Source organism: Spinacia oleracea, chromosome 1 (assembly GCF_020520425.1).
Source record: "Spinacia oleracea cultivar Varoflay chromosome 1, BTI_SOV_V1, whole genome shotgun sequence".
NCBI classification, from domain to species: Eukaryota; Viridiplantae; Streptophyta; class Magnoliopsida; order Caryophyllales; family Amaranthaceae; genus Spinacia; species Spinacia oleracea.
This window is the reverse complement of record NC_079487.1, coordinates 16470685-16498674: the sequence shown is the minus strand read 5'-3', so window position 1 is coordinate 16498674 and position 27990 is coordinate 16470685. Positions and strand designations below refer to the sequence as shown.

Sequence of the window (27990 nt, the reverse complement as noted above, 5' to 3'; positions counted from 1 at the left end):
TCTAAAATAACTAGATAATATTAAACTCGATCATTTTACTAATCTAGTGTTAGAGAATAATCTAAACCAACACAATACTGAACACATAGAAAGCTATTTTGATAAATCCCAAATTCCAAATTCAATACGTCAAGAACACATAACTAGTCTTGATATGATTTTGACATAAATAAATTCGTAGATCATTATGTGCAAGTGCAACTACCGAAATTAAAGATGACACAAACCCTGAATAAATTTGAAGTCTAATTTCAACCAAAACTAGCTTTTGAGCCCGTTTAAAGAACGGACGATTGTATAGTGGTTATTTAGTTTATCTTTTTAAGTTCTAATTTTAGTGAGCTTGTGATTTTAGAGTGAATATATGATTTAAATAGAGGTAAATTTTGAAAATTGAAATAATACATAAATTAAATAGTGAATTAATATTGATTGTTAATCGGGGAGAGGAAGTGAAAAATGTTAAATGAATAGATTGGTGAATTGATGTTGTATGAGGAAGATGGAGTGAAAGAGGCGATTGGAGTTGTATAATACGAAGTATATCAAACAACAAAGAAAAAATAAAAAACCAAAATAACAAATGACATGTGTATCTAATCAAATGTGTTGACACATGTCATCTAATCAAATGCGGTTCCCTGGGTATAGATTAACCAACAACCCGAAATGATCACCACAACAAACATGAACGGACCAACACCTCAAATTTCCAAACCTGGACCAAAAAAAGACTCCAAATTTATCACATTGAGCAAACATCAGAGGAGTGGGAGAGCGGGGTGACCATGCCGAAATCACTGTCGCCGGAAAGGAGTTCGATTAACGAAAACCCATTCATTTTATCACAAAAGTTTCAGCAATGGCGCCAACATCTACTGCAAATTTCTTTTCCACAGCCATGCTAAAGGTTGAATTCTTACTTCCTGCTTCAATTTTTCTGCTAATACTTGCTAATTTCAGAAGATGGGTTTGTTGATTTACTACACTTGAGTTTGATTTTAATGGAAATGTACAAAATTTGGTAATATGATGGACATTCATCACCAATTTGCTTTAGAACAACTATCCAATTTGGAAATATTGGTCAATTTATGATCGAGGGTTGTAGGAATTTCGTTAATTTCAAAAAGATGGGTTTTTAATTTGAAAATTTTGGTTGCTTAGTTTTTGTGGTGTGTACTATTGCTATGAAGACACCCACACAGGGGCATAGGGCAATGATGCGGGCAGGATTCAATCTCAAGTCTTCGGTTGCTTAGTAATTGTGTATATTATGTAATTCATAATTGCCTTGGTTTTGTTGATGAATAATACCAGAAATGTGAATTTTTACGCGAAAGCATTTGAGTTATTGGCTCTTGAACTAAATGTTGTTGAATTTTTACATCAGTGCTCGTATTTCAAATACGTAGTTATCCAAATTCCAGCATCATATTAAGACTAATATCTAATTTGTGGTTGATTTGAATCTCATTTGATGTGCCAAGTAACTTAAATATTACTCAAAACTGTGATATGGTTTAACTTAAATATAAAATGATGAATCCATCACATTCTTACTGATGTGTGAGGCTGACATTTCAAGAATGGTAAAATATTGTGGTAATGGTATTTGGGTGTATAAGATATTGTTGTCTTCTAGTTAAACAACCAGAACTTAATACATATTTACGCTAAAGATTGACGATTTTTCAGGAAGAAATGGAGAGCATCCTTTGAAACACAAGTTCATTTGGTCAACAATTAATTGAAAAACTCTATTTTCTTGGCGTCCACAACCTTTCTTCTCCTTATAAAAACCTGCATTGTTTATGAGCAAAAGTGTGATGACCAACGGTTTAGGAAATACTAGAAAAATGCCAAGTTCCGCCATTTTAGCCATTGGTGGGAAATGTGTGAGGGAGGCAAAAAGAGAGCCCCTTTGGGATAGAGTGAATCTAATCTAATATCTAATTACCTAACCTTCATCCTCTTCACATTTATATGTTTCAATTCCTTCATTCCCTTTTTGTCACATCTAAACCATTTCTAATTTTTATGGACATTAGTTTGTTTACTTGCCACTATGCATTTGTTTTCTTATTTTTTTTGGTTTTTCAGTTCAGGAAGTGATTAGCTAAGGTTTTAAACCCACTTCTTATCACCTACCAACTTTTTCCCCGCTTTCCCAACTTCCTTTGTTTGTTTACCTTTTCTCCTTCTAACTTTTATTCATTTCCCCCTGTTGATTATGGGGGCCTTGCTCCGGAATGTGTTCATCATTGATCCTAAAGGGCTAGAATTGTCCCATAAGCATCAAAGGTTCATGGCAAAGACCAGGAAAAAAGGTTTTGTGCATTGTCAAAGTGGCAGCAACGTGACAAAGAGCGACAAGTTTTCACCCATTTTGTCCGAGAGATCCACGTCGAAAAACCAAGGTCATGGGGCAGCTATAATGGATCCAAGCAGCAGCTTGGTGTTGAACCCGAATGGGAAGAATTCGGCTGAGATCATAGCAAAGGACCTGACGCCTTATAATGGGGCAAGTACGTTAGCTCATGCACAAGAGGGGATTGGGATTGTCAAGTTCCTCAGAGGGAAGACTTTCTTTGTCACTGGTGCAACTGGGTTTTTGGCTAAAGGTGCTCCTATTTTATTTTTATTTTTTCTTACAGCCTTTTTAAATTATTTAAGTTGGATAACGAGCACTTCGATGCGTAACTGTTTTCACATTTTCTGAGTGGGGTTTTTAAACTTTGCATGCAGTTCTTATAGAAAAGATCCTAAGGACAGTGCCTGATGTTAGTAAGATTTATGTCTTGATCAAGGCAAAGAACAAGGAAGTTGCAATTAAGAGATTAAAAAATGAGGTACTTTCTAATCTAGTGAACACATTTGAATGCTTATGCTTTCTGTTTACGTTATGCTAAGTAAGAACTTTTGTATTGTTATAAGATCATGAATACAGAGATTTTCAAGTGTCTCCAACAAATCCATGGGAAGTCATATGAAACCTTCATGCTAAGCAAGCTCATCCCGGTGGTTGGAAATATTTGTGAATCTAATATTGGTTTAGATGAGGCTTCTACGAGTATGATTGCTGAAGATGTAGATGTTATTGTGAATTCAGCTGCTAATACAAATTTCCATGAAAGGTCAAGTACTTCTTAGTTTGAAATTTTGTCCTGTTTTTCTCGTTAAAATCCCCTTCCGTGCCCTTTTCTACAAATTGCATAAATGATCATGTTGTGGTACTAAGACTTTCTTGTTAATCCAGGTATGATGTAGCAGTTGATATTAACACACGTGGACCAGGACGGGTAATGGCCTTTGCAAAAAAATGTCGGAAGCTTAAGCTCTTCCTGCAAGTTTCGACTGGTAAAACATCACATCTCAACTCCCTTACATTGCCAATAAGAATATTTCGTGTGTATATTGAGGAAAAATAAAATTTATGATAATTATCTAAATGCAGCTTACGTGAACGGACAAAGGCAAGGGAGAATTATGGAAAAGCCATTTAGGAAAGGAGAGAGCATCACAGAGGAGAATCTTGTAAATGGGAATCTACCATGTTCAATTCCTCTTTTGGATGTTGAGGGCGAGCTAAACCTAGCTTTTACATCAGCAGAAACTTTTGAAGATAATAAAGTATCCCAGAAAATGAAAGAGTTAGGTCTAGAGAGGTAAGAAATCCTTACTCGATTAGGAAAAGTGAAGTATTACTAAACAGAGCAATTATACTATTATAGATATAAAATAACATTACAATGTGTGCAATTGTGTAATTTACTAACAGGGCAAGGAAACATGGGTGGCAAGACACTTATGTGTTTACCAAGGCTATGGGAGAGATGCTACTCGGGAGTACGAGAGGAGATGTTCCAGTGGTCATCCTTCGTCCAAGTGTCATTGAAAGCACTTGTAAAGATCCGTTCCCTGGATGGATTGAAGGCAATCGGTAATATAATAAACCTGATATTGTGCTAGATTTCAGTTTAGCATCTCCCTTCATCTCTTATACATCTTTGTATGAATTTTCAATCCAGGATGATGGATCCAGTAGTTACTTACTATGGAAAAGGATTGCTGTCTGGTTTCCCAGTTGATCCATTTGGGGTGATTGATGTGGTAAGCAGCCATACATACCGTCCTCTTGCTTTTAGTCATGCATCTTAGAAATTTTTTATGTTTCAAGGTCACTCTTTATGAAAACAAGCCAGCACAACTTGAAACACAAAGATTCCTCCCATTTGAGTGTAGCCTGATTCAAACCTATGATAATATTAAGCATTCAGGAGGGCTTTAGTAACCCATTGGAAAAGCGGGCAGCTTTTAATGATTAAAGGTGATTAGGAGTTAGGGTAACCCCAACATGCATGTATCCTACAAACTTTTAACATTGTGAACACTGATATCATTGAATCTTTGATCTAGCTAACCTAAGTTTCCCCGTGTTTATTTTGTCCGTTCTTCGAACTTATGCTTAAAAATGGTACGAGTAAAATCTTGGGGTGAGACGTTTCACCCTCACTTATTGTGAGCCGTTAAAAGTTATCCTTATTTCTCCTTTCCTGTGAGTATATCTTTCCTTAATTGGAGGTTTTGGTTAAATGAAATGGAGCAACTCTGTTACTAGATTGATCAGTAAAGCATTAAAGAGTAACTGTGGTGCCTTTCATCCGGACTCATATTCATAGTTCACAACTTTCTTCTGTGTGTGTGTGTGTTTTTTTTTTTTTTTACAGGTTCCAGCTGATATGGTTGTTAATGCAACATTAGCAGCTATAGCTAAGCATGGAACGGGTGGGAAATCAGAAATAAGTGTATACCAAGTAGCTTCATCAGTTGAAAACCCGTTGGTTTATGGAGATTTAGGTGACTTGCTTCACCAATACTTCACGAGATGGCCATGTATAGACGCACAAGGAAGACCAATTCAAGTGGAGCCCTTTAAGTTCTATGGATCAATGGATGATTTTTCATCTCATATTTGGAGAGAGACAGTACGTTACATGAGTTCGTCTATGATGCCGTCACCTAATGGAAAGCAAACCAAGAAAATCGAAAATATTTGTAGGAAAGCTGTGGAGCAGGCTAAACACCTTGCCAGTGTATACGAACCTTACAGCTTTTATGGTGGAAGGTAACTCACTGGAAAACTAGGTCTCAATAATTTAACCAAGATTTAGGAAAACTATAGCTTTTTTCTGGCATGTAAGACTTGTGTTGTGCAAAATGCAGGTTTGATAACAGTAGCACAAGTTCATTGATGAAGAGCATGTCAGACGAGGAGAAGAGGACATTCTGTTTTGATGTCGGGAGCATAAACTGGACGGATTACATATGCAATATCCATATTCCAGGTCTAAGGAAGCATGTCATGAAGGGAAGAGGGCAGGGAACCTAACTTTGTAGTTGTTATATCAGTGATTGTTAATTAAAATCAAAATCGTTTTGTGTTAATTTTCAAAAATAAATTAACTTGTATGCTTATTATAATGCCATTTATATGATTAACTCGCTTGACAGAATTGAAAGATGTTGTCCTTGAATAAACGAATGTAATTTATCAAGTATGTAATGACAAGTTCCTTGAAAAGGTTTTACTACTTTGTATCTAGAGGATTTTTGCCACAGTAACAAACTACTTGATGAGTAGTTGATTCATTTCCATTTTGCATTGTATTTTCTTCATGCGTCACAATTTGTGCATCAAATTATGAAAATCCGACAAAATTGTTTATGGTAAAGTATAGGGTTTGTTTGTAGGAACTTAACTTCAAAATATGAGCACTTCGTTTTCCTTGCAAACTTGAGAAAGTTGTTCTCATTATTGAAAAACCTACTCATTTTCCCATAGTAGTATATCCCTTAAGATCACTTATATTGGAATTCCACAACCTCAACCTTACTTTTTGGTTTGGGCATATACTTCGTAGTTCTTACATCACTACGTATCTCCGACTCATATACGTTACGTAATCGTTGCCCCTTGAACAATGTTAATTAGAACATCATCTAAAAGAGACTTATTCTTTACAAATCTCAACCACCACAATCAATTAAATTAAAGTACCACCACTAACATATTTCGGAGCTTGTGAAACCAAAACCCAAGGTACTCTAAGTCTAACGCACGCCTTGTTTACATCACATACTAGAGCATCTAAATTCGTCTATCTCAATGTTGTGCCAAATCTAGTGTAGTCTTCGGCTAAGGTGTTTAGCCCGCGCCCACCTGGGTATTATCTGGCTTCAATAGCAATTTGAGTAAATTTGTATCGTATGACTTGAGTCGCTTAGAAATTTCAAAACAATTGCCTTGATTGGCATATCAAGTGGCATTCTCGTAATTATAATGAAAAAATATACAATCTAAAAATTGCGATATACAATATATTTGATATTTTTTAAAATAAAAATAAAAAAGTAATTTTAATATAAAAAAAGATTGTATATTTAAATATGTAGATTTGACAATTATTTACGAAAATACCCGTTGGTGGAGCTCATAGTCGGTTGATGATTTAACCCGGAATTGTTCTCGGAACTCGGGTTACGCAATCGGCCCGAAACCAAATAAATAAGACAAAATCGGTGCTCTCAAAACCCCCCTCCTCCTCTCAAAACCCTACAAGAAAAGCAGCATCTTGTCGTTGTAGTCGGAGGCGCCTCACCTCTCTTTCTCTGTTGCTGCTATTCTCGGTAATTTATCTACAACCGACATTTCTGTTGTTTTTATTTGTATTTTTATTGATTCAAATCTAGATTGTTAAGCCTGTATTCTGTTCATTTAGGGGATTTTGTTGTTTAGGGTTTTTCGTTTTAATTGACAATTTAAAGCCAAGATTTGAACATTTTAACAAGCTTGGCTTGTTTTTAGACATTAGATTTGATTGAGTAATTTAATGTATGCTGTAATCAATAGTTTACTGTGTTTCTCAACATAAATTTGATTAAAGATCCGAACCTGCAGTTTCTGCATCAATGGCTGTCACATTTTACGATCTGAGCTCCGATGCTGGTTTGAAAAAGCTCGACGAGTACCTCCTTAGCAGGAGTTACATCACTGGGTGAGCCTGATCATTTTAATTGCGTAGTTTTTTTGAAATTCCAATTACATATTGATCTGTAGTCTGATTGTGGTGCTTTTCTGTATGTCTGATATGCTAGTTACCAAGCCTCCAAGGATGATCTCACCGTGTATTCTTCCGTCCCAAAGAAATCTTTGGATGCGTATGTGAATGTATCCAGGTGGTACAAACACATCGATGCGCTATTGAGGATCTCGTAAGATTACAATTTACTGCTATGAGCTTTAGTTTGATGTTCTTCTGATTTGGTTCAGTTATTGTTTATGAATTCCAGGGTTTTCTTTTTGTTAAGATGGTTGAATGTTGTCTTGTTGTTTTTTCCATTAGTGGCGTGTCTGGTGAGGGATCAGGTGTTACAGTTGAGGGTAATGCTCCCGCTTCTGACGTCGCCACTCCCCCTGCTGCTGACTCTAAGGTGGAGTTATCTTTAAGTTGTGTTATTGGGTTCTATTTGGTTATAATGCTGTGCAATTCTGAAAAACTTTCTGCATTGTGCTTTTCTGCTATCTGATCCATGTGATTGAAATATTTTCAGGCTTCAGCTGCCGATGAGGAAGATGACGACGATGTTGATCTCTTTGGTGAAGAGACTGAAGAGGAGAAGAAGGCTGCTGAAGAACGTTCTGCAGCTGCAAAGTCATCCATTAAAAAGAAAGAGTGTGAGTATAAAATTCCTGTCTGTTAAATGCTAAGTTCATACTTCTTCTGTTGAATGGACGTATTTAGTTTGAGTTTGGAGTGAAATTGTACAAGAAACATGAAAATTATACACATGACACCCAATCCTATATACCGATTTGCGTATGAGCCCTCCTACGTTTCGTAACCAAGCTCTTCATATAGCACATCCTTTCTTTGTAGCGTTGTTTTGATGTTTTGTTTTCTCATTTGTTGTGCAGCTGGAAAGTCATCAGTCTTGTTGGATGTGAAGCCATGGGATGATGAAACTGACATGAAGAAGCTTGAGGAAGCTGTCAGGAGTGTCGAGAAGGAGGGTTTGCTATGGGGAGCATGTATGTTTGTTTACAACTATGTTGATTACATTTTGTTTCGATTTCCATTTTAATTTACTGAACTGAGTTCATTTTGTTTGACAGCCAAACTCGTGCCAGTTGGGTATGGTATCAAGAAAATGACAATCATGATGACAATCGTGGATGACTTGGTCTCCGTTGATGATTTGATCGAGGATCATTTGACAGCTGAGCCGATCAATGAGTATGTGCAGAGTTGTGATATTGTGGCCTTCAACAAGATTTGAGAGGGATGATGCGCTTTCTGCATCTCCAATCTAAATGTTATCATGCTACTATTTTGTTAGAAAAACTGGCTTTGTGCCCATGTTGAGTTGCTTGTTTCAAGACCATTAAGAAGTAGCAATAATATTGTGTTTTTTTGCCGCCTTGTCTTCCTTTTGTGAAATTTATTTATGCTGCCTACTGTGGCCTGTGGGTAGGTTGTATTGTTTTGGTGTGAAGTTGTAATTCACTGAAATTAGGTTAGGAGAAGAGTTGAATTAAATCGGGTCTTGCGTAAAACAGGGCCAAGCAAATTGCAATAACACGGTCTGTAGATCTTTGGCGATGAAATTTGTGATGATTATGTCAGGACGAGGAAAGGATGACATTCTGTTTTTATGTTGGGAGCATAAACTGGATGGATTACATATGCAGTATCCAAATTTCAGGTCCAAGGAAGCATGCCATGAAGGGAAGAGGGCAGGGCAGCTAACTTGTAATCCCTCCGTTCCCAAATAAGTGTTATTTTTCTATAAATGACGTTCCTTATAAGTGTCAACTTTTCATTTTTAAACATACAATTTTCTCACTTTTCCTTGTACTTTTCCTTTTTTTTTTTCTTTCTTAAAAAAAACATTTCCATTCATTACCTTTTACCATAAATGATACTTATTTAGTAACAGAGGGAGTACCATAAATGATACTTATTTAGTAATTGAGGGAGTAGTAAGTATCCAGGTTCGTTAGTTATATCCAAATACTTTTGGGTTACTACCTACATTTTATAGTAAAAAGATGATGCGAGTAAGTGTGGGGATCAAAAGAAAAAGAAAAATATTAATATAATGGGAGTGAAGATCAAAACATGTCAAAAAAAAAAGTGTATCTCTTTTTTAAAAAAGCCGTTTAAGAAAAGTGTATCTCTTTAAAATACAGAGGAAGTATTCAAAAATAAATTAAAAGAAGTTACTTAATCCCCATAAAAAAATTACTTAATTATTGTCTCTTGAACGAATTTAAAGCAATTCCGAATTACTTAATTATTACTTAATATGAATCATAATATAGGAGTTAAATATACCTTTGATGCGTGATTCCCGAGTATCCAAACAATGACCAATTCGGAGACAGGATCCAAGTGTGATTCCTCTACTTAGTCCATACGAGCACGGATCAAGATCTCCTTGTGTCGTTTGCTAGAACGGATGGAGAAGATGAAAATGTCTCTCTCACTTCCACAAGGAAGGGATGGATTTGGAGTATTGAACAAGGTTAATGATTTATTCAACTTGTGTTTAATCATATGGTCATCACGTCTATTTATAACGTTTATAATAGCTTGATAACCAATCCTAGTAGAACTAGAAAACTTAGTAATCCTAGTTAACCTTAACTACTCCAAAATCCTATCCAACACCAAAGACAATCATGGGCCTTGGGTCATATTGAGCATATCCAATACTCTATTGTGTGTGACCTTATAGGACCCGGTTATATTAGTAGTAGCCCAATAATAATTTTCCCACATATCATAATTGGTTTCTAGCAAAACATTATGATCACTTAAATAACCGGATTATTAACCTCTATTATTAATCTTAATCTATATTTAGTGATTGTCATCTTGATTAAAGGACACATTCCTTCACCATGGACGTACGACATACCACCAAAAACCATTTATGAGGCATGTTTTCATAGTAGAGCTAATCAAACTCACTCTGCCCCGTTGTTGGGCTAGCTAGTCTTGGGCCAAGGTGGTCAGCCCAAGTCTACCACGTATGACTCGGCTTGATTAGCCTATTTTAGCTGATTAAGCTTATTCTGGAACTCGGGTCAATAATTTATGAACACGAGTCGATTATTTGCGATTGCGGGTTGCAAAATCGCCTCAAATTGCCAGCCCAGCTCGTGACAATCCTTGACCAACTGTTTCCCAAGAAAGATCTGGGCTTTCAAGTTTCAACCATTGACATTTGAGTCAATTGACAAGGTAGGTAGGTCTCCACAAAACTTGACCAACTAGGGGGACATGACATCCATCTATTCTTCAGAGTTCAGAATTCACATTTCACAGCATAGTCCAATATCATTCAATACTATAAACCAAGAAAGCACCCAAATAAACAAGATGCTGCGCAAATCATTATCATCGAATCTCTTAGATTCCTTGATAAAAAGCCTGAAAATCCAAAACCCAGTTCTAAAATCGGCTACAAAAAGCTTCAGCAGTTCAATTTACGACTGGGATTCGAGCTCTGCTGCAAAGGAGAAGGTGGATTGCGTTGTAATTGGAGCTGGAATTGTAGGGATTGCAATCGCAAGAGAATTAGCTTTCAAAGGCAGAGAAGTTTTGGTGCTTGATTCTGGTCCCACATTCGGCACTGTCACCAGTTCTCGCAACAGTGAAGTCATACATGCTGGCATTTACTACCCTCATAATTCTCTCAAGGTTTATTTTTTCCCTCTTTTTATTGAAATGGATTGATAATATATGCAATTCAGAAAATGGGGTTGCTGATTTGGTGTTATAATATGATCTAGGAAATTTTCTTGATAAATTTGGAGTTATTGATCTACATGTGCAATCTTTTTTTGACCAAATGCATATGGTATTTGCTGAAATGCTAGTGCCTAATTGTGGTATGTTTTTGAACGGGGACTGGGTGCGGGAACACAATTCACTACCTGCTTTTGTGGAATTAGTCCAAAAGTGTTCTAGTGTATCAATTTGCACCGATTGCACGTTTACAGACTGTAGTTCATGGGGAGAGTAGCAAATTAGGTGACACTGTTACATGGTGTTTGCCTGGTATTAACATGACGAAGATTGCAAATTTTCTGTTCCACATATATTTTGTAAAAGTGATTTCATGTGCCCAATAGCATTTGCCAAATGGCACTTGACTTCTATCAGATTCAATTGCATAAAAATAGGACCTACTGATTTCTAGAGTGTATCATCTTCAAGAGGCTTAAGTTGTCCAATTCAGGGAGGATGACTGGTGCAGTGGTGCTACCTCGGATGATATGGTGGTTGATGTGTAATGTGGGTGACTGGGTGGTATGTGATTATGTTTGTGATTAGGTAGCATACACCATGGGTTGCCACTTGCCAGTAGTGCATGTATTTGTGATGATTGAAGTGGATGTTGGTGGGTGTGGACTCTGTGGTGGATTGGTGATGTTGGGGTGGTGGTGCCATGGTAATGGAGTGGTTTATGCTCCGAGATGTGTTTTATAGAGTTGGTCAGGAATGGGAATTCACTAGTAACAATAGTATGGTTGGAGATAAATAGATACTGAATTCAATAGGTACATTATTAGTTGCTCAACATGTCATAAACCTGTGTTGTGGTTTGTATAAAAAGTTCAGAATATGCTTTATTGATTTAATATAGTGGGCTAGTGGTTAAACCTAGAATTACATCTATGAACTCTTTTCATGAGCAACCGATGTTTTGCAAGTTTGTTGGCGCTTATGGAAATTCTCAATGTGCTTGAACCCCCACTCCTTCAGGCTGTATAGAAATCGAATATGCTTTACATAGCAGATCAATTAGAAAAACTTTTGATGCCCCATAAGGAAAGATCAAAAAAGCTACATCATAGTGGATTTGCATGTTTAATATGTTGTTCTGGTCAAAATTATATATGGTTTGAACATTACTCGATGTTCATGTTTTGAACTTGGGAAATCCACAGCCCTAGCTGCTTGATCTGGATTCTGGGTTTTTGAAGAATTATAATGTATATCTTGCAGGCAAGATTTTGTGTCAAAGGAAGAGATATGATCTACAAGTATTGTTCAGAGCATGATGTCCCTCACAAGCAGATAGGTAAGCTTATCGTTGCTACACGGGCATCAGAGATTCCAAAATTGAATGAGCTGTTGGTCCGTGGAACTGAAAATGGGGTTCATGGTCTGAAATTGATGGAGGCATCTGAAGCTATGGATATGGAACCAGAACTGCAATGTGCGAAAGCCTTGTTTTCACCACTTTCAGGGATCGTTGATACCCATTCTCTGATGCTCTCTTTACTGGTAATTATTTAATGTTCCTTGTCAAAATGGCATTAAAAAAGCTCGAGAATTTTCTTTTGTACTGGTTGTCTTTGAAGTAATGATTGGAAAATGACAGGTTGTTGCTGGGAATTGAGTTCAGGGAGAAGCTGAAAATTATGGAGCAATATTTTCTTACAACACGACTGTCCTTGGGGGCAACATAAAAGGAAACCAGATTGAACTTTTTGTGACGGGAAGCCAGAATCTGGACAACTGGAATGAAGGGGATACTTTGCAACCTGAACTTAGGCTTCTTCCTGAGGTTGTAGTCAATTCAGCTGGCTTGGCCGCTGTGCCCCTTGCTAGGAGACTAATGGGCCTTGATAATTCTTACATTCCCGCTGCCTATTATGCTCGTGGTCACTACTTTTCTCTGTCAAAAACTAAAGGTCCCCCTTTTAGGCATCTGATATATCCAATTCCAGAAGATGGTGGACTGGGAGTTCATGTAACAGTAGACTTAGATGGCCAGGTGAAATTTGGGCCTGATGTTGAATGGATTGGTGATGTGGCTGATATCGCAAGCTTCTCAAATAGGTAAATTTCGTTTTCCCCGAGAATGAGAGGCTCCTCTTTCGTGTTTTCATATTTTCAATTTTGTGTTATCTTATTCGATTAACTGAAGAGAAACCCTTAGATCTTTGCGCTCTATTCGTGTTCATAATATTGGTAATTTATTGGCTTTAGAAAAAAATTTCCGGTCTTTGAACTTCTGGTAAGTTATTGGCTTCAACATACTGTGTCCTGTCCTTGAACTTCTGAAGGTCAAATTATCTTGTAGCGATCCAGATTGGTCATAACTCATAAGTAACAATTATAACTTCTGATCTGCTTGGTCCTTAGCATGCTCTGCAAATATTTTACAAACTTTGCCTTGGGCACCATGATTATCAGTTAGTGGCTGAACTGTGAAGTGAGATTCTGATTTCTTGGTAAACTGATCAAGGCTCATCCGCAGATATTGAATGCTTTTTAAAGCACAACAGTAAAACCCTACTTCCTCCGTTCCCTTTTGTTCATCCCGTTTGGAATCGGAGAGGGAACTAAGAAAGTTGGAATCTTGTAATGATTGGGTGTAAGAGAAAGTATTAAATTTCAACTTTATAAATAAAGGATAAAGAGATAAATGAATAAAGAAGAAAATAAGTGAGAATAATGAAAATTATATAAGGTTGGTGGGGAAATCTATGGGAATAAGTGGGTAGATGAATGGAATAAAGGTATGCTATGATAGGTAACTAAATTGTAGAATGAGGGTAATTTGGGAAAAAGTTTGCCAAAAAAGGAAAAAGATTCCCAATGGGAATAACAAAAAGGAACGTCAATTCGGGAAACGAGAAGAGCTTTAAGGAACATAGGGAGTAGTATATAGGCCTTGCCATTGCTGAAGATGCTTATTTTTTTGAGGAAAGTTTTGAAAAGGCTAAAATGTATGTTGGAACAACCATTACTCTAATGACCTGGACTTGTTAGAGCTCCCCAAACTTTCCTTGTGGTGGGAGTATATTAGGTGGTTGTTATTGACTTGTTTTAATTGAGTTTATGACTGAAAGGGGTAGATATGACGATTTGGATTCAGTAACATTGATGTTTTCTCTCTTCCAGGTTTGATTACTCTGTATGTCCTGATCACAGTAAAAGATTTTATCCAGAGATAAGGAAGTACTATCCTCAACTGAAGGAAGGATCACTAGACCCGGCTTATGCAGGGATACGGCCAAAAATCTCTGGTCCAGGGATGTCCCCATCCGACTTTGTTGTTCAGGTCAGGTCTATACTTGCTAGTTAGTACACACTTACAGGTTATGATTTCTGTGATTTTCAAGAATTCCTCATGCTAACATTTGTATCAAACAGGGGCAAGATGTTCATGGAATACCTGGACTTGTGAACCTCTTCGGCATTGAATCACCTGGCGTGACTGCAAGCATGGCCATCGCGGAGCATGTGACATCGAGGGTCCTCCTATCTGATGTAAACTAATGTACACAAAGATTCAGGATTCCATCTTCAGCTTGCTTTGGTCAATATACATCGAGTCCAATTCACAGGTGGCATCTCTGAAACTACATAACCATTTTATACAATACACAAGACGCGAACTGGTTTTAGGCGTAAAGGAGTCCGTTCTTTTTGTTATGCCATGCACGATATCATCCTCTCGAGTCCGTTCACTCTCCAGATTATTATTTGCAAAGGAAATTGAAGGATAATCATAGTTCTTGAGATCCATCATCAGTTTAAAGAACATGACTTTTGTGAATTATGTACTTGCAGACAGGGGAGGATCACGGGGCCCGACCTTTAATGCTTATTTAAAGTATTAATTATACAAGTTAAAACGTACTTCGTACTTATAAAATGTTACATATTGCATTCAACGAGTGATTGACTTTTCAAACCTTAGCCTCTCTTACCTTTTTAGTCAAGATTCGCCACTGCTAGTTGCACGCAGGCAAAATCTGTAAAAGATTCATTATATGCTCATTCTGTTATGATTGTAGTGTAGTACATTAGATTCTCTCTCATGCTGGCATGTTGATTCCACCTACTTTTATGAGCACATTATGAAGTCATCCCCATAGGCCATACCCATTCATGCAACATGAGAAAATTATGAAAATCACATGATGTTTTCAGGGCTTTTTGCAATGATTGTGAAAATGAAGTTTACACCAGTTACGGCAACAGCTGGTTGAGGCATATAATGTGCAAAGATGTGTCAATTTTTAAAATTTAATTCAAAAGGAAATTAAAGAGAAAATGATAAGGGGAGGGAGCTCATAAATCACACTCATTAATACTCTATCCGGCCCTTAAAGATTGATTCATTTGACTTTTCACCATATCCATAACACGACTTAATACGTAAATAACTCTAATTCTACCCGTGTAAAAATTATAAAAATTTAACAAAATACCACATGACTATATAATTTCTTGGACGTTAATGAGAATTCATGATCAAAGTTTTTAAAATTTGACCCAAAAAATTTCAATGGAACAATGTTTTAGGGATGGAGGGAGTATACCACAAAATATGGGCTTCACACAATTGAAAAGTACAAAATTAGTTGTTCTCTAAAAAGAAGTACAAATTTATGTTTTTTTGTTTTATAACTTTCTTTCTAAAGAAGGTACTAATTGGTCCATTCAGATTATAACGGGGGTTTCTTCCAAAGTAAAATTTATACTTCGTATGTTAAGTTCACATCGACATTTGCAAACCATAAATACATTAGTAACAATGACATTTCAAAAATTTCAAATTTGATATCCATTTTAACTACTCTAATCTAGCGTGAATTTATTACTATCCTTAAATAGAAAAGAAAAAGAATTTGGGCTCTTCCCAAATGGAATTATGCAATAATTGAATATTCAATCACACTTTTAGATCATCTATCTATCTATATAATAAAACAGATACCAAAAATAACACGTGTCACTTTCGGGTGAAAATTTTTCCCGCTAAACTTTTTTTTATTCATTTATTTGTTTCAATAATTTTTTATGGAAAAGATTCAGTATATTTGATATGGAGGATCTAACTTTTTTGTAGCACTGTAGCTGGGCCACGAAAGCTTCCGGCGATAGCAAGATGGCTCAACTAGTTTAGCTGCTCTTTGTTTTTCGTTGTTTTGATAGTATAGTTTATTTTTGTCATTTATTTTTTATATCTAGCATGTAGCTTTGTCTTGTTCCCGGGGTTATATTTCCTCTTTTATCACACAAAAATTAACTACAAAAAAATCTTAAATCGAGTATCGTAGTTAACATGTAATATTCAAGATATTCCATTCCGATTCGAAGCGATATCAAATAATTAAAAGATTAAAATATTTTTTTCGAAATTAAATCGATAATCAATACTCAAAATAAATTATGAATGTGACATCCAGAAAATTTTATCGAAATAAAACCGATTAGTTAAAGCTCAAGCTCATAATTTAGAGTGAGGAATGAGGATCATACAAAACCTAATTCTTTAAATGGAAGAATTAAAAACGTAAAAAAAAGATTTTCCGAGTGAAACGTGTAAATGGCCGTCGACCGTCGTCCTTCCCACGCTATAGGGGGTTGATGTTGATTCAATTCAATCCCGGATTTTCTTTTTCTCTCTCTGTTCCCCACTTTCTTTCTCTCTCTTCCCCCAAATTCACACCAATAAAACTCACAAAAATCCAAAATTTCCTGCAACAAAAAACCCTCTGCCACTAATTAACCAACGCCAATCTCCTCTCACTCTCCATTTTTTATTTATTTTTGCCCTAAATAATTCATTTCCCATAGTTTTCAATTTGACCTGCTCGATTAATCCAGCTGATATTTGCAAAATCTGGAGTTTGCTTTTTGATTTAATCATTTATTTGCCTTTTTTTGTGAACTGGGGTTCTTTGATTTCTCTCTCTTTTTGGTACGTCAACAGTCCCAGATTTTGACCTCTCTGATATCATCAATTTCTGGGTTTAATTTAAGCTTCTTAGTTTAAAGCGTGACTTCATGATAGTAACGGTCTAATTTACTAATTTCCCCAGAAATCCAGTTTTGGATTTGTGATTTTTTGAGAATTGGTGCCTCAATTTGATGCAAAGCTCCGTTCTTATTTCTGGTAATTTTTTCTTCTTTTGTTTGAATTTTATCTTTTACCCTTATTGGATCTTGATGGAACTGCAGTAAATGTGAGCTATATGCTGAGTTTTGATTTGAGGTGTAGTTGTTGTATTGCAATATTTGATGGGTATGTTTTGGAATCAGTAAATGGTAGCTTAAGCTCGAGTTATTATCATAATTTGTGTTTGAATTAGGTCTTGTTGATAACAAAAATGGTATAAATATTATGTTAGAGATGCAATCTGACAGTTAATGGACTTAAATTCTCATAATTGCTTCTTCTAATATAATGCTTGATGATGATCATACACTTATTGGAGAATTCTGTTACTTGTTTGGGAGATGTGAAGATATTTTATGGGCATGTTTGAGCTGGTTTATTAGAACATTTCATGGACTTGAATGATTGATAGTTTATGGCCTCTTAATGAATGTAACTTTTGTTAAAGGAGATGTAATTGAGGCTTCGAGCATTCTAGGGTATTCAGTGTTTCCTGCTTCTTGGTAGTTTTTGATGGATGATGACTGATGAGTATCCTTTTGTGTTGTAGCTAGTTAGAGAGTATCATGTAAAGTGAGTAATAGGTTAGAAGGATCTTATAAGACAAAATTAAGTACTCAGAGTGATTAATGCTGACTTCTTTTTCTTCTGTCTGGTTATTGCAGGCTATTCGACATGTACCACACTAAAAAATTCTCGACAACGAGCTTGATGCCGCATAAAACACAAGGGAGTGAGCCAGTTGCCAATGCTGGAGCCATGGGAAATTCTTCCATGAAAAACTCACCTCCTCCTGGGGGAAGTGGAAAACAACGACTAAGATGGACTGAAGAACTTCACAACCGTTTTGTGGATGCAATCACGCAACTTGGTGGACCAGATAGTGGGTATTTTCTTTTGAGCAATGAAATTATGTTGTTGGGTTAAGCATAATCATTTACTCTTGGAAACAGTAGTAATTTACTGAAGTACATTAACTGCATATCAAATTTATGGTTGTTGGGATATTTACTTTATTCTGTAGGTCACTAATTAATCGAAATGATATTTTTTATTTACTTAAAACTCATAGCCTCATACAAATTGTTTTTTGCCTTTCTGATTGTTACGTACGTAAGGTAAAGTTTTTTGGGTGAAATCCCAGGTCAAAGGAATAGATGATAATGTTTCCTTTGTGTGTGAGATGACAATAATCAAGTCTTTTTTGCTTACTGTGCCTGTGTCAGTCCGTGGAATGGTGGTCACCTTTTATTTTGCGCGGAGTTTGCAAGAACTTACATGATAAGAATTTATATCCTGTCTTTCTCAGCTTGTGGAAATGTGATATATAAGTTATTGAATGGTGGCTTGTCTTTTGATTGGAGTTTTCTTGGTGTAAGATATGGTCTCCACCCCCCCTCCTCCATTTGGTTATATACATTGTGGAAAGATTTCCGTTTCTCTATTCTCTATCCAGCATTTGAGGAAATATTTTCCTTGTTTGATAGCTGGATGACTAGACCTAACCGAGGTTATAACTATTAAGAATCAGGTCAGCTGCTCACCAGCAAAGAACCAATTTAGAGAGGGTGTGGTGTCAGGTTATTAAGAAATAAGAAGTCACTTTTTTTCTCCTCGTCTTCTAATCCATTATTGAGGTTCTATTTCGGTTTTGCATTGAATTTTAACACATGCTTTGCTTGTTCTCTCAATCACTGAAGCCTGTCCTTAAAACATGAGATTTTATACAGTTAAGCTATGTTACCGATACCCATACCGTACCGGACACGGGTACGTGTCCAAATGTCCAACACGACTATTTTATGGAGAAATTGCATGATTTTGGTCCAAAATGAAGTGTCTAAGTGTCCATATCCATGTTTGAGTGTCGAGGATCCGACACGGGTATTTGAGGTAAAATAAAGAGTTCATATAACGTAGCGATTATGACAGTTAGCAGAGTACCATGTAGTCCTGATGAAGTACACAGTCTCATGGTGTTAGCGATTATTCCACCTTTTTTTTTCTCTTTCCCTGTCTGCCCCATGGTTTAGCCATTTCTCTGGTTGTGCAGCTTCTTGATTAGTCCTCTTCTATTCTCGGTGAACGTACCATATCAGGAATCTCCTCCTATTCTTCCGTTAAATGACCTTGTGGCTCGACTGGTGTATGTCGTAGCAGCTTTGCAGCCTTTGCTTATAATGATTTCTATTTTTTATTTCTTTATTATGAAGCACATAGTGGACAAATGTCATACATATCTACTTCGGAAGTATAAATATTAAGTTGGTAGGGTCTTGCATATTGTAAGGATTGATTAGAAGATTTAGTCTTGTATTATCTGAAGATTTTTATTTATTATTAGTTTGAGATTATACTAGGTCTTAGATCTGGAAATTATTATTACAGTAATATTATTCTTTCTTATTATCTTTTATTCTTGTTGCTGTCATTACAGGTTGGTATCATATTTATAATTTATAGGCGAAGCTCTAAGGGATACCTGTTTTATTTTTCAGAAATAGAAGTAGACATCTCCAGTACTCCCTTCTTCCCCTTTTGTTTGGTCTCATTTAGAATATTCCATTTGAAGAGAGAATAAGTTTGACCTTGCCGTATATAAGAAAATATAAAATCATGTTGGATCTTGTTAGATTAGTCTCGATGTGTGTTAGATACTATGCAAAAAGGAAAATGGGACAACAAAAAGGAACTTAGGTAGTATCATACAAGTATTCATTTGAAGCTTTTTTTTTTTGAAGTGCTGACAAACTTGTTTTTCTGTTAGTGTGGTCGATATTTGTGTTTGCTTTACTGATAGTTTCTTGCAAATGAAAGATTTTCCAAAAGTGTCTTGGGTACTATTGCTTGTTAATGCAGAGATAATCGGTTACTCTTCATCCATACTAGTTAGGGAAGTTTGAAATTTTTTTTGTGTCTGAGATGCTCTTGGTGTGGCAAAATATAGTATCCTTGCATATTACCATTTTTGAAATTGTTGCTTTTACAGTCTTATGCAATTGTTCATTGCCAAGAAAACCTTGAGTAATTATTAGTTGACATGTTGAACGTATGACATTTAATTATTATTTTTGCTTTGCAGGGGCAACCCCTAAAGGAGTTTTAAGAGTGATGGGTGTACCCGGACTTACCATCTACCACGTGAAAAGTCATTTACAGGTCCATCCTCAGTTTATTCCTTTTCGCTAGTATGTTCACATTATTGGTTTATTCTCTTGTAAAGATCAGTATGTTCTGTTAATTTTAATTGCTTCAAATTTCCATTCATGATGCTCAACCAACCTAGTTGAATATCTTCTTCCTGCAGAAATATCGCCTTGCTAAGTATCTGCCAGAGTCGCCTGGTGATGGTACAGGTGGGTATATACTCCTTTGATTTTGATATATCTTCTTTAATTGTTGCGTACTGAATCTAGAAATTTATTGGCTATAGTAGGTGCCAAGGATGAAAAGAAAGTTTCTTTAGACGGCTTAAATGCAGATTCTTCCCAGTGAGTGTCTCCTAATTTCACCCAATCTACACAAGCAATTTTTTGAACCTCCTGCAGTTGCGTGAGCTTACACCACTGGATTTGGGCAGTGATGCTACTATTTGTTTTTAACTCCTTACTTTTACTGCTTTTCAGGGGATTACAGATTAATGAGGCACTTAAAATGCAAATGGAGGTCCAAAAACGTCTTCATGAGCAGCTTGAGGTTTATTCTTATGGCTCTGTTCTTTTGTTTATTGGGGGGAAAGGATATCATTTGTGGTTATCTTACGAGAACTTCTTGCTTTCCCTCTATCCTTCACGATAGGCCACATTTGATTTGAGGTCATTTTTAAGGAATGTTCTAGAACATCATAACTATTCTTCACAATTTGAAATTTTTTCATTTTCATGTTACCGTGCAGTCTTTCTTTGGAATGTAACGTAAGAGAAAGCTCCAAATGTAACGTAATAAAGAAAGTGGCCTATTTATTTGGAAAGACTAAAAAAATAGAAATGTGGTCTATTATTTTGTTGTGAGAGGGATAAATTTATTTCATTTCCAAAAAAGAAATCTCTGACCTAAATCGTATTGCTGATTGGCTAGTATAGCTATATTGGATACCATCTTACATCTGAAACATAGAAAGTATGCTTCTGAAATCAGTGAACAAAACATCGAAGCTACAAATGAGAATTATATGGTGTTTTATTGTAGGTTCAAAGGCAGCTACAAATGAGAATTGAAGCACAGGGGAAATATCTACAGAAGATAATAGAGGAGCAGCAAAAACTGGGCAGTGTCCTAAGAGCTTCTGAAGCGTTACCATCATCCAACGATGAAGAAGAGGAGAGAGAAAAGTCGTTAGATTCTCAGCCAGGTAGGGAAGAAGCTTCCACATCTCCTCGGAAGAAGCAGAAGTTGGATGATTCATCAACAAGCAACGTCGTTGATATACTCCCGGTTCATTTAGAAAATAGCCCGAAAAAGGCTCACCTCGACCAATGGGGTCGTAGTCTATATGGCTGCCCTGCTGGGTTTGGGCTCGATTTGGAAACAGAGTTCAAGAAGCAGGAAAACAGTGAACGTGAACGCGAACAAAGAATTCCATCGGAATTGGATTATCCAGGTAGTTCGAAGTAGGGGCGGGCAGAAACCGCATTTAGAAATAGGGCTGGTAATCTTGCATTGCACACCTGTTTTTGTAAATAGTATTATTATTATTATTATACAAATTTGTAACAGTGTAATTTACTTGTAGTTGATTTTGTGTAAATGATCACACCTTTGAAGTTGAAGTGTCATATTTGGACTTTGGAGATGAAACTTTTTGACTTGTTAATTCTTCTACAAACCCTCCATGGACTCTACCAGCTAATATTGACAACGTTCTACAACAATATTAGTATGCCGTGAATAACTTACATAATAATATTCGAATTTGTAACATATCTTACACGTACAAAGACCCTCCATTTGGAGTATTTGATTAGGTCAAGATTATATTAGTTGGCTGATAGCTTTGCCTCGTTAAAAATACATCATAGGATGGCACTTATTTGAGATTGACAGGAATCAACAAATAACTTCTATTTGGTGAACGTGCTACTCTCACAATGTGGACAATAGACAATAGTCCATATGAGCACAATTGAGTACCAATACAAAATATGTTAGTACCAATAACACAAAATGACTTGTATTGGTATTTCTTAGTAATTTTGCGTTTTTGATACTGACATAATATGTGTTGGTACTCAAAATGATTGTATTTGGGTCAATTGTGTTCATATAGACACTCGCCATTATCCAAGACTCAAGACTAAGTTTGGGTTGCTCAAGCTCGGCTCTATCAGCAATTCAGCATCACACTTGCATTCAATCTCTTTTTATCTTGCTTAGGTTAATGATAAATTTTAGCAAATTATGATTGTCATTATGATTCATGATTTGCGTGTATGAAATATATTTGTTTAATTTCTCGAATCAAATCGATGATCATTATCAAACACGATTCCGGAGATACTGCTTGGATTCAATACATTATGCTCATACCAGATCCATATTATCATACGGATATGCTGGATTTATTTCAAATTTTACCTTTTTTTTGCAAATTTCAATATTATGATGCGTGCCTCACTCACAATTACATTTGTTTATTTCAATTACATTTAATTTAATTTCATTTCTTTTTATTGTTTTGCATTGGTCTCCGGAGCAACACTAAACAGGATTACATGAGTAACTTTAATGAATAAAGGGAGTACACTGGTACAATATTATGTACGTAAGAACATAAACCAATGAGGTCTTGATATATTAGTTAAGGCCGAGAGCATGTGTACAATAGATTAAAATATACGAGTTATAAACGAGGCGTCCATGAACAATAATTAGTCGAATTCGATGATGTTCGAGTAAAGCTCGTTTAATAAACGAGTCTTAAATATTTGCTCGAGCTTGTTTATTTTCTTAATGAACCAACTTTGACCGAGCTTGTTTGCGAGTTGTTCACGAACATGTATATCGGCTCATTTAGTCATTGGCACCCTACAAATGACCAATCCATCAAAAGTCACCTAATTAGGTTGGTTAGTTCAATTCCTTTTTCTGGTACGTAGTATTTTAGTTTGATTTGGTAAGATTATTTGATTTTATTTCCAGAATAAGATTTATGTAAATGTAAATTCCAAAAAAGGACAAGAAAATTCCCAGAATAAAATCCAAAAAATAATGTCGTTTTTAAGTCACATGATCTACTATTTTCCCTTCAAGTAGGTCATAGTTTGTCAGTTTGGTGTTGGTTTTTTGTCCAAAATCAGTTCACTTGCTAGGTTGAATTTTGTCACTGAAAATCTCATTAAAGAATGAAGATTATTTCATTCTTGTTATGGCATGCATCCTTTCTTCTCCTCGCCTTCTTCAACAATGGTAATGTTAAGGATTCGTTCTCATGTACTTTTTGATCATTTTGTAGTTTTTTTTCCCTTTTTATAAAAAAATTTGACGCGAATGAGCTAAAGGGAAATACAAATTATAAGTGGGCGGGTGATTCAGTGAAAAATTCAAACATGTGACATAGTGACTTATTGTATGAACGAATTTTTAATATTGTTTTTGATCCTAACTAATAAAATTTCTGTTTTTCGATTGATACAGGAGTTATCATACATGCTTTGCCATATGATTATTCAGCAACTACAGAGGTACTCAACTCATTAATATGTTAATAAAACATTTTCTTTTAGTAAAATCAATAAAATGAAATCCAAGTTTTTTTTGTTCAAAAAATACGACGAAATCCTAGTTCAGGTGTTATAATGTGAAGAGAACACACCTTTCACTCTTTCAGTCGAGAAAATCCTAAAATACTGCAATCCCTAGTCGACTAATAGTAGTGTAATAAAATGTTACTGTTCAGATAATCTATAAAATTAATCTGTTAATTTGTTTTGAAGTGTTTGAAAGAACCTTGGAAAGTTCAATATGGTGGAGGGATCATACAAAATCCAGAATTCAATAATGGTACCGCGAAATGGACAGTTTTCAGACAAGGGAAGATCCAAGAAAGGATAACGAGAAATGGGAACAAGTTCATCGCAGCTAGTAACAGAACACATCCATCTGATGGCCTTTCTCAAAGGGTTTTTCTTGTAAAAGGAAAACTTTATGCATTTTCAGGTAACATAATTAAAAGCTTCATTATGTGTTGTTACTAAGAAATTTAAGCATGATTTTCAACAATAATGTGGATTAATGTAACAGCATGGATTCAAATAAGTCAAGGCAGCGAAATAATAGCTGTTAAATTTAGAAGCCAGAGTGGTGGTGGTGACTATCTCCATGGTGGTACTGTCATAGCCGAGCAAGGATGTTGGAGTATGCTTAAAGGTGGTGTAGTTGCTAATTTGTCTGGCTTAGTTGATTTAACTTTTGAGGTAAATGTTGTCAAAATTATACTGTAATAGTTTTACTTAGGGAAAATAATTTCTAAACTTAATTTTATGCCTTAAAATTTCTGCATCATAGTATAAGTTTTTAACTTCTGTAAATGCAGACCAATAACACGAGTGTTGAAGTCTGGATTGATAATGTATCATTGCAACCTTTTACTGCGAAGGAATGGAGATTCCACCAAGAAACAACCATTGCAAAGGTACAAAAAAGGCCAACATATTTTTACAGTTATTGTGTTGGATATTGACAATCTTTATTAGTTTTTGTTGGATATAATGTAACAAAAGTGTATGGTTTAAACACTACTATTTGTGAAAATGAGTTTGTCTCACGTTGGTAGAAATATATAAGTGTGGGTTTTCAAGTCTAGTATTTAATGAAAAGTGGATAAGCCAACATTGAAAGAAAAAATGTTTTCCTTGTTTAAATATGGCGAAGTGTTACTTTGAGGTGCTTTTCCTAGTGGTTTGGGCTAGAAGGAGCATCCTCACTTACAATTAATGTTTCATTTGACATACACTAAAAAAACATTTTTCCTCTCATACACTAAAAAACATTTTCTCTTTTTCTTTCATTTTCGGATTTTGCAGTATTATTTCCTTCGGTTCTTGGCTTACATAATAACCGCGTTCATGTAGGTGAGAAAGCGTAAGGTGAAATTCCAAGTGACAAACAAATTGGATGCAAAAATTACTCTGAAGCAAACACAGGCAGACTTTCCTATTGGATGTGAAATGAACCTGAATGTCTTAAACAACACTAAGTACCGCGATTGGTTTATTGCCTCAAAATTCTCAGTAACAACATTTGCAAACGAAATGAAATGGTATTTCACAGAGAAAAAGACACAAGGGAATGAAAACTATACCATTCCTGACGCGATGCTACAATTCTGTGAGCAAAACAACATTGCTGTTCGAGGTCACAACATCATTTGGGACGATCCAAACCACCAACCCACTTGGTTTAGTTCCAAAATCAACCCAGAGGAGTTGAGAAAACTAGTTGAAAAGAGACTGACATCAGTTGTTCCTAGGTATAAAGGGAGATTAATTCACTGGGATGTTGTTAATGAGAATTTGCATTTTAGTTTCTATGAAGATAAACTTGGTGAAAATGCTTCAGCAGAGATTTATGGTAGAGCACACGAGCTAGATGAGAAGCCAATTTTGTTCATGAATGAGTATAGTACGATTGAGGTTAGCAAAGATGTAGCAGCAAAGCCTGCAAATTATGCAAGAAAGTTGAACAACATTGTATCATATTATATGGAAAGGAATGGTGGTAAAATGTTGCCTATGGGAATAGGTTTGCAATCGCGGTTTGCTCCTGGTCAGCCTAATTTTGCTTACATGAGAGCAGGATTAGACTACTTAGCTTCTTTGGGATTCCCTATTTGGCTTACTGAAGTCTTCGTCGATGCAGGGGAGAATCAGGTACACTTTTACTTGTTAACTTACAACTTGTGCGCGCTTAATTACTTTTGTTGTTCTGCATGTAACCGAGGTGTACCTTCCTCTGCACACAGCCCATACCACGTGTGCAGGGCGCGTCAAGGTGTGTAGTACGCGTCCTTGCAGCCTGCAGGGGATATTTTTTTAGGGGTAAAATTAGTAACATTTAAATTAGCAACATGAACAAAAGAAAATTCTGTTGCATCCCATGATCTTACTATGTAAACTATCTACTTCATATCGTATTGCATTATACTAAAATTGACACCAAGAGTGACACGTGTCACTTCCTGGTACAAAATTTTCCCGTCAAAAACATTTATTTTTAATTTTCTATCCTTTTTTATTAAATGGAAAAAAAAATTGTTTATAGATTATGGAAATAATATGTCACATAGTAATTTGCAAATGATTTTTGGCAATATTTTAGTCAAATCGTTATAAATGAAAAATATATTTATTCAATATTTTGGTCAAATCAGTATATTATTATATCGAATATTTTGGTCAAATTAGCGTATCTAGCATATCTATTACTATGTACTAAAAGACACACCAGGAAAGACACGTGTCAATTCTTGGTGTGATATTTTTCCCGCCAAAAATTACTTTCCCAAAAAAGTAAAATATATAATACGTAGTTTATATAACAGAAATTGCGTACTCCATATGAGATTAAATTAGTATAATCAAGATTTATAAATTATCTAGTAATGTTATGGAGATATTGCATTTGTGTAACGGGTTAATTTGGTGAAAATGATGAGCAGGCAAAGTACCTAGACGAAGTATTAAGGGAGGGATACGCGCACCCTGGAGTTAAAGGGATAGTGATATGGCCAACTTCACCATTTAGCAAGGAGTGCAAAATGTGCTTGATTGATGTCAATCAGAACTTCAAGTCCACACCAACTGGAGATGTTGTTAATAAGCTGATCTCGGAATTGAGGAACTCAAAAGAGATGGAAATTTCAGCTGATGAACAAGGATTGTTTGAAGCAGTGTTGCCTCTTGGGGATTATGAAGTTAGTTTAAGGAATCCTGAAACAATTTCTTGTAATAATAAGTTGAAGATCAAGGTTACTGAAAATTCAGATAACTTTGTCCATGTCAAACTAGATCATACATCATGTGTTAAGTAAGGAGTTAAATAAGCAAAGAGGTTGTTAAGCAAAAATGAATCAAGCAAAGAGTATGAGGAAAATAAATAAATTCAACAAACTGCCAGAGTAAGTTCAAGCTTTTCCAATAAAAAAAAGCGGATTATTATTAAATTTTTTGAAGGGTGCACCAAGAAATTGCTGCATTTGTAAGGAAACACCAAAGAATTTTATTTAATTTTTATTTAATATTTTTTTTTGTAGGAAGCACTAATAATTTATGTTGATCCTTGTTTATGCCAAAATTCGTATGGGGGCGACTTTCGGCTAGGGTCGACACTAACTAAGCAAAGAATCAACGACACAAATAAAGAGGCACGACACAGAGGAGTGTTGACGCGGAAAACCCAGGAACAAGGTAAAAAACCGCGGATAGCTATGAGGCTATCAATCCACTAAGTATTCTATATGATTGTTTATGCTTTTCTTTCTGAGAATCGATAACTAAAATCCCAAGTACAATAATGAATAATGAAATAGTTTATGACTTAAGAGTTTCGGTGCTTGAGTGAACATGGCTCGCTTATCATTATCTTCGTCCTTTTATAGGGTATTCTCAACGGTCTAATCGGTTGAGAAAATCCCACAAAGATAGGAGTATCTTCATCACACGTCTCTTCAGCCTTCAACTGCTTCCGCGCTTCTCGCGTGAGTCTTGGACTCGTTCTTGCTAGCTTGACGGCGCTGCCTATCATGGGCTTTAGGTCAACTTATCTTCATCAGCCCGTTTCTCGAGGACGCGTCTCAGTTGCTTGTACTTTGTCGCCTGTCCTTCGTCGGCTATACCTCGTTGTATGATGCTACGTCGGACGTATCTCCCTGGAGCTGTGTTTACCTGCGACACGATATGACCTGGCTGACACGACATGACCAAACGTTAGAACGGTTACGTCGTTAGTCCATAAAGTGGGATAACAGTTTGCCCCCAATTGTGAATTTGCGGAGTC

General features: G+C 36.0%; 5 protein-coding genes across 11 annotated transcripts; all 5 read left to right on the top strand.

The window, feature by feature from the left end:
• Positions 1–688: 688 nt before the first annotated feature.
• On the top strand, positions 689–5594 carry LOC110799879 (fatty acyl-CoA reductase 2, chloroplastic). Of its 2 annotated transcripts, XM_022005147.2 has the most exons (10): positions 689–910; positions 2277–2624; positions 2749–2852; positions 2938–3137; positions 3260–3360; positions 3458–3668; positions 3782–3943; positions 4032–4113; positions 4731–5128; positions 5227–5594. In XM_022005147.2, exons 2-10 carry the CDS (start codon positions 2309–2311, stop codon positions 5390–5392), a joined length of 1740 nt encoding a protein of 579 aa, XP_021860839.1. In that variant the 5' UTR covers positions 689–910; positions 2277–2308; the 3' UTR covers positions 5393–5594. The 2 variants fall into 2 exon arrangements, with proteins under 2 accessions (XP_021860839.1, XP_056691073.1); XM_056835095.1 differs by lacking the exon at positions 689–910 and having other exon boundaries at positions 1704–2624.
• Positions 5595–6476: 882 nt separating this feature from the next.
• On the top strand, positions 6477–8478 carry LOC110799877 (elongation factor 1-delta). Its single transcript, XM_022005144.2, has 7 exons — positions 6477–6690; positions 6962–7058; positions 7159–7275; positions 7407–7494; positions 7615–7738; positions 7979–8092; positions 8177–8478. The coding sequence occupies exons 2-7, from the start codon at positions 6973–6975 to the stop codon at positions 8338–8340; spliced, it is 693 nt and encodes a 230-aa protein (XP_021860836.1). The 5' UTR covers positions 6477–6690; positions 6962–6972; the 3' UTR covers positions 8341–8478.
• A 1772-nt stretch (positions 8479–10250) lies between these two features.
• Positions 10251–14911, top strand: LOC110799881 (L-2-hydroxyglutarate dehydrogenase, mitochondrial). Its single transcript, XM_022005149.2, has 5 exons — positions 10251–10769; positions 12081–12362; positions 12484–12920; positions 13989–14148; positions 14241–14911. The coding sequence occupies exons 1-5, from the start codon at positions 10350–10352 to the stop codon at positions 14364–14366; spliced, it is 1425 nt and encodes a 474-aa protein (XP_021860841.2). The 5' UTR covers positions 10251–10349; the 3' UTR covers positions 14367–14911.
• Positions 14912–16407: 1496 nt separating this feature from the next.
• On the top strand, positions 16408–21811 carry LOC110799875 (myb family transcription factor PHL7-like). Of its 6 annotated transcripts, none has more exons than XM_022005141.2 (8): positions 16410–16800; positions 16922–16995; positions 17664–17881; positions 20081–20157; positions 20306–20354; positions 20432–20489; positions 20625–20694; positions 21187–21811. In XM_022005141.2, the coding sequence occupies exons 3-8, from the start codon at positions 17674–17676 to the stop codon at positions 21610–21612; spliced, it is 888 nt and encodes a 295-aa protein (XP_021860833.1). In that variant the 5' UTR covers positions 16410–16800; positions 16922–16995; positions 17664–17673; the 3' UTR covers positions 21613–21811. The 6 variants fall into 6 exon arrangements, with proteins under 6 accessions (XP_056691070.1, XP_021860833.1, XP_056691071.1 ...); XM_056835093.1 differs by having other exon boundaries at positions 16412–16800; positions 20435–20489; XM_056835092.1 differs by lacking the exon at positions 16922–16995 and having other exon boundaries at positions 16408–16800.
• A 1378-nt stretch (positions 21812–23189) lies between these two features.
• On the top strand, positions 23190–27257 carry LOC110799880 (endo-1,4-beta-xylanase 5-like). The gene is made up of 7 exons (XM_022005148.2): positions 23190–23403; positions 23632–23678; positions 23931–24153; positions 24238–24410; positions 24530–24628; positions 25068–25865; positions 26654–27257. The coding sequence occupies exons 1-7, from the start codon at positions 23340–23342 to the stop codon at positions 27023–27025; spliced, it is 1776 nt and encodes a 591-aa protein (XP_021860840.1). The 5' UTR covers positions 23190–23339; the 3' UTR covers positions 27026–27257.
• The last annotated feature ends 733 nt before the right edge of the window (positions 27258–27990 follow it).

Coding starts and splice junctions, on each gene's coding strand:
- LOC110799875 (XM_056835092.1), top strand. CDS start 17,674: ATGTACCACACTAAAAAATTCTCGACAACGAGCTTGATGCCGCATAAA. Junction 20,490..20,624: donor TTAAATGCAGATTCTTCCCA/GTGAGTGTCTCC, acceptor ACTGCTTTTCAG/GGGATTACAGATTAATGAGG. Junction 20,695..21,186: donor GTCTTCATGAGCAGCTTGAG/GTTTATTCTTAT, acceptor GTTTTATTGTAG/GTTCAAAGGCAGCTACAAAT.
- LOC110799879 (XM_056835095.1), top strand. CDS start 2,234: ATGGGGGCCTTGCTCCGGAATGTGTTCATCATTGATCCTAAAGGGCTA. Junction 3,361..3,457: donor CTTCCTGCAAGTTTCGACTG/GTAAAACATCAC, acceptor ATCTAAATGCAG/CTTACGTGAACGGACAAAGG. Junction 3,944..4,031: donor GGATGGATTGAAGGCAATCG/GTAATATAATAA, acceptor TTTTCAATCCAG/GATGATGGATCCAGTAGTTA.
- LOC110799880 (XM_022005148.2), top strand. CDS start 23,340: ATGAAGATTATTTCATTCTTGTTATGGCATGCATCCTTTCTTCTCCTC. Junction 24,154..24,237: donor AAAACTTTATGCATTTTCAG/GTAACATAATTA, acceptor TTAATGTAACAG/CATGGATTCAAATAAGTCAA. Junction 25,866..26,653: donor TCGATGCAGGGGAGAATCAG/GTACACTTTTAC, acceptor AATGATGAGCAG/GCAAAGTACCTAGACGAAGT.
- LOC110799881 (XM_022005149.2), top strand. CDS start 10,350: ATGACATCCATCTATTCTTCAGAGTTCAGAATTCACATTTCACAGCAT. Junction 12,363..12,483: donor CTCTGATGCTCTCTTTACTG/GTAATTATTTAA, acceptor AATTGAGTTCAG/GGAGAAGCTGAAAATTATGG. Junction 14,149..14,240: donor CATCCGACTTTGTTGTTCAG/GTCAGGTCTATA, acceptor TGTATCAAACAG/GGGCAAGATGTTCATGGAAT.
- LOC110799877 (XM_022005144.2), top strand. CDS start 6,973: ATGGCTGTCACATTTTACGATCTGAGCTCCGATGCTGGTTTGAAAAAG. Junction 7,059..7,158: donor AGCAGGAGTTACATCACTGG/GTGAGCCTGATC, acceptor CTGATATGCTAG/TTACCAAGCCTCCAAGGATG. Junction 7,739..7,978: donor ATCCATTAAAAAGAAAGAGT/GTGAGTATAAAA, acceptor TTTGTTGTGCAG/CTGGAAAGTCATCAGTCTTG.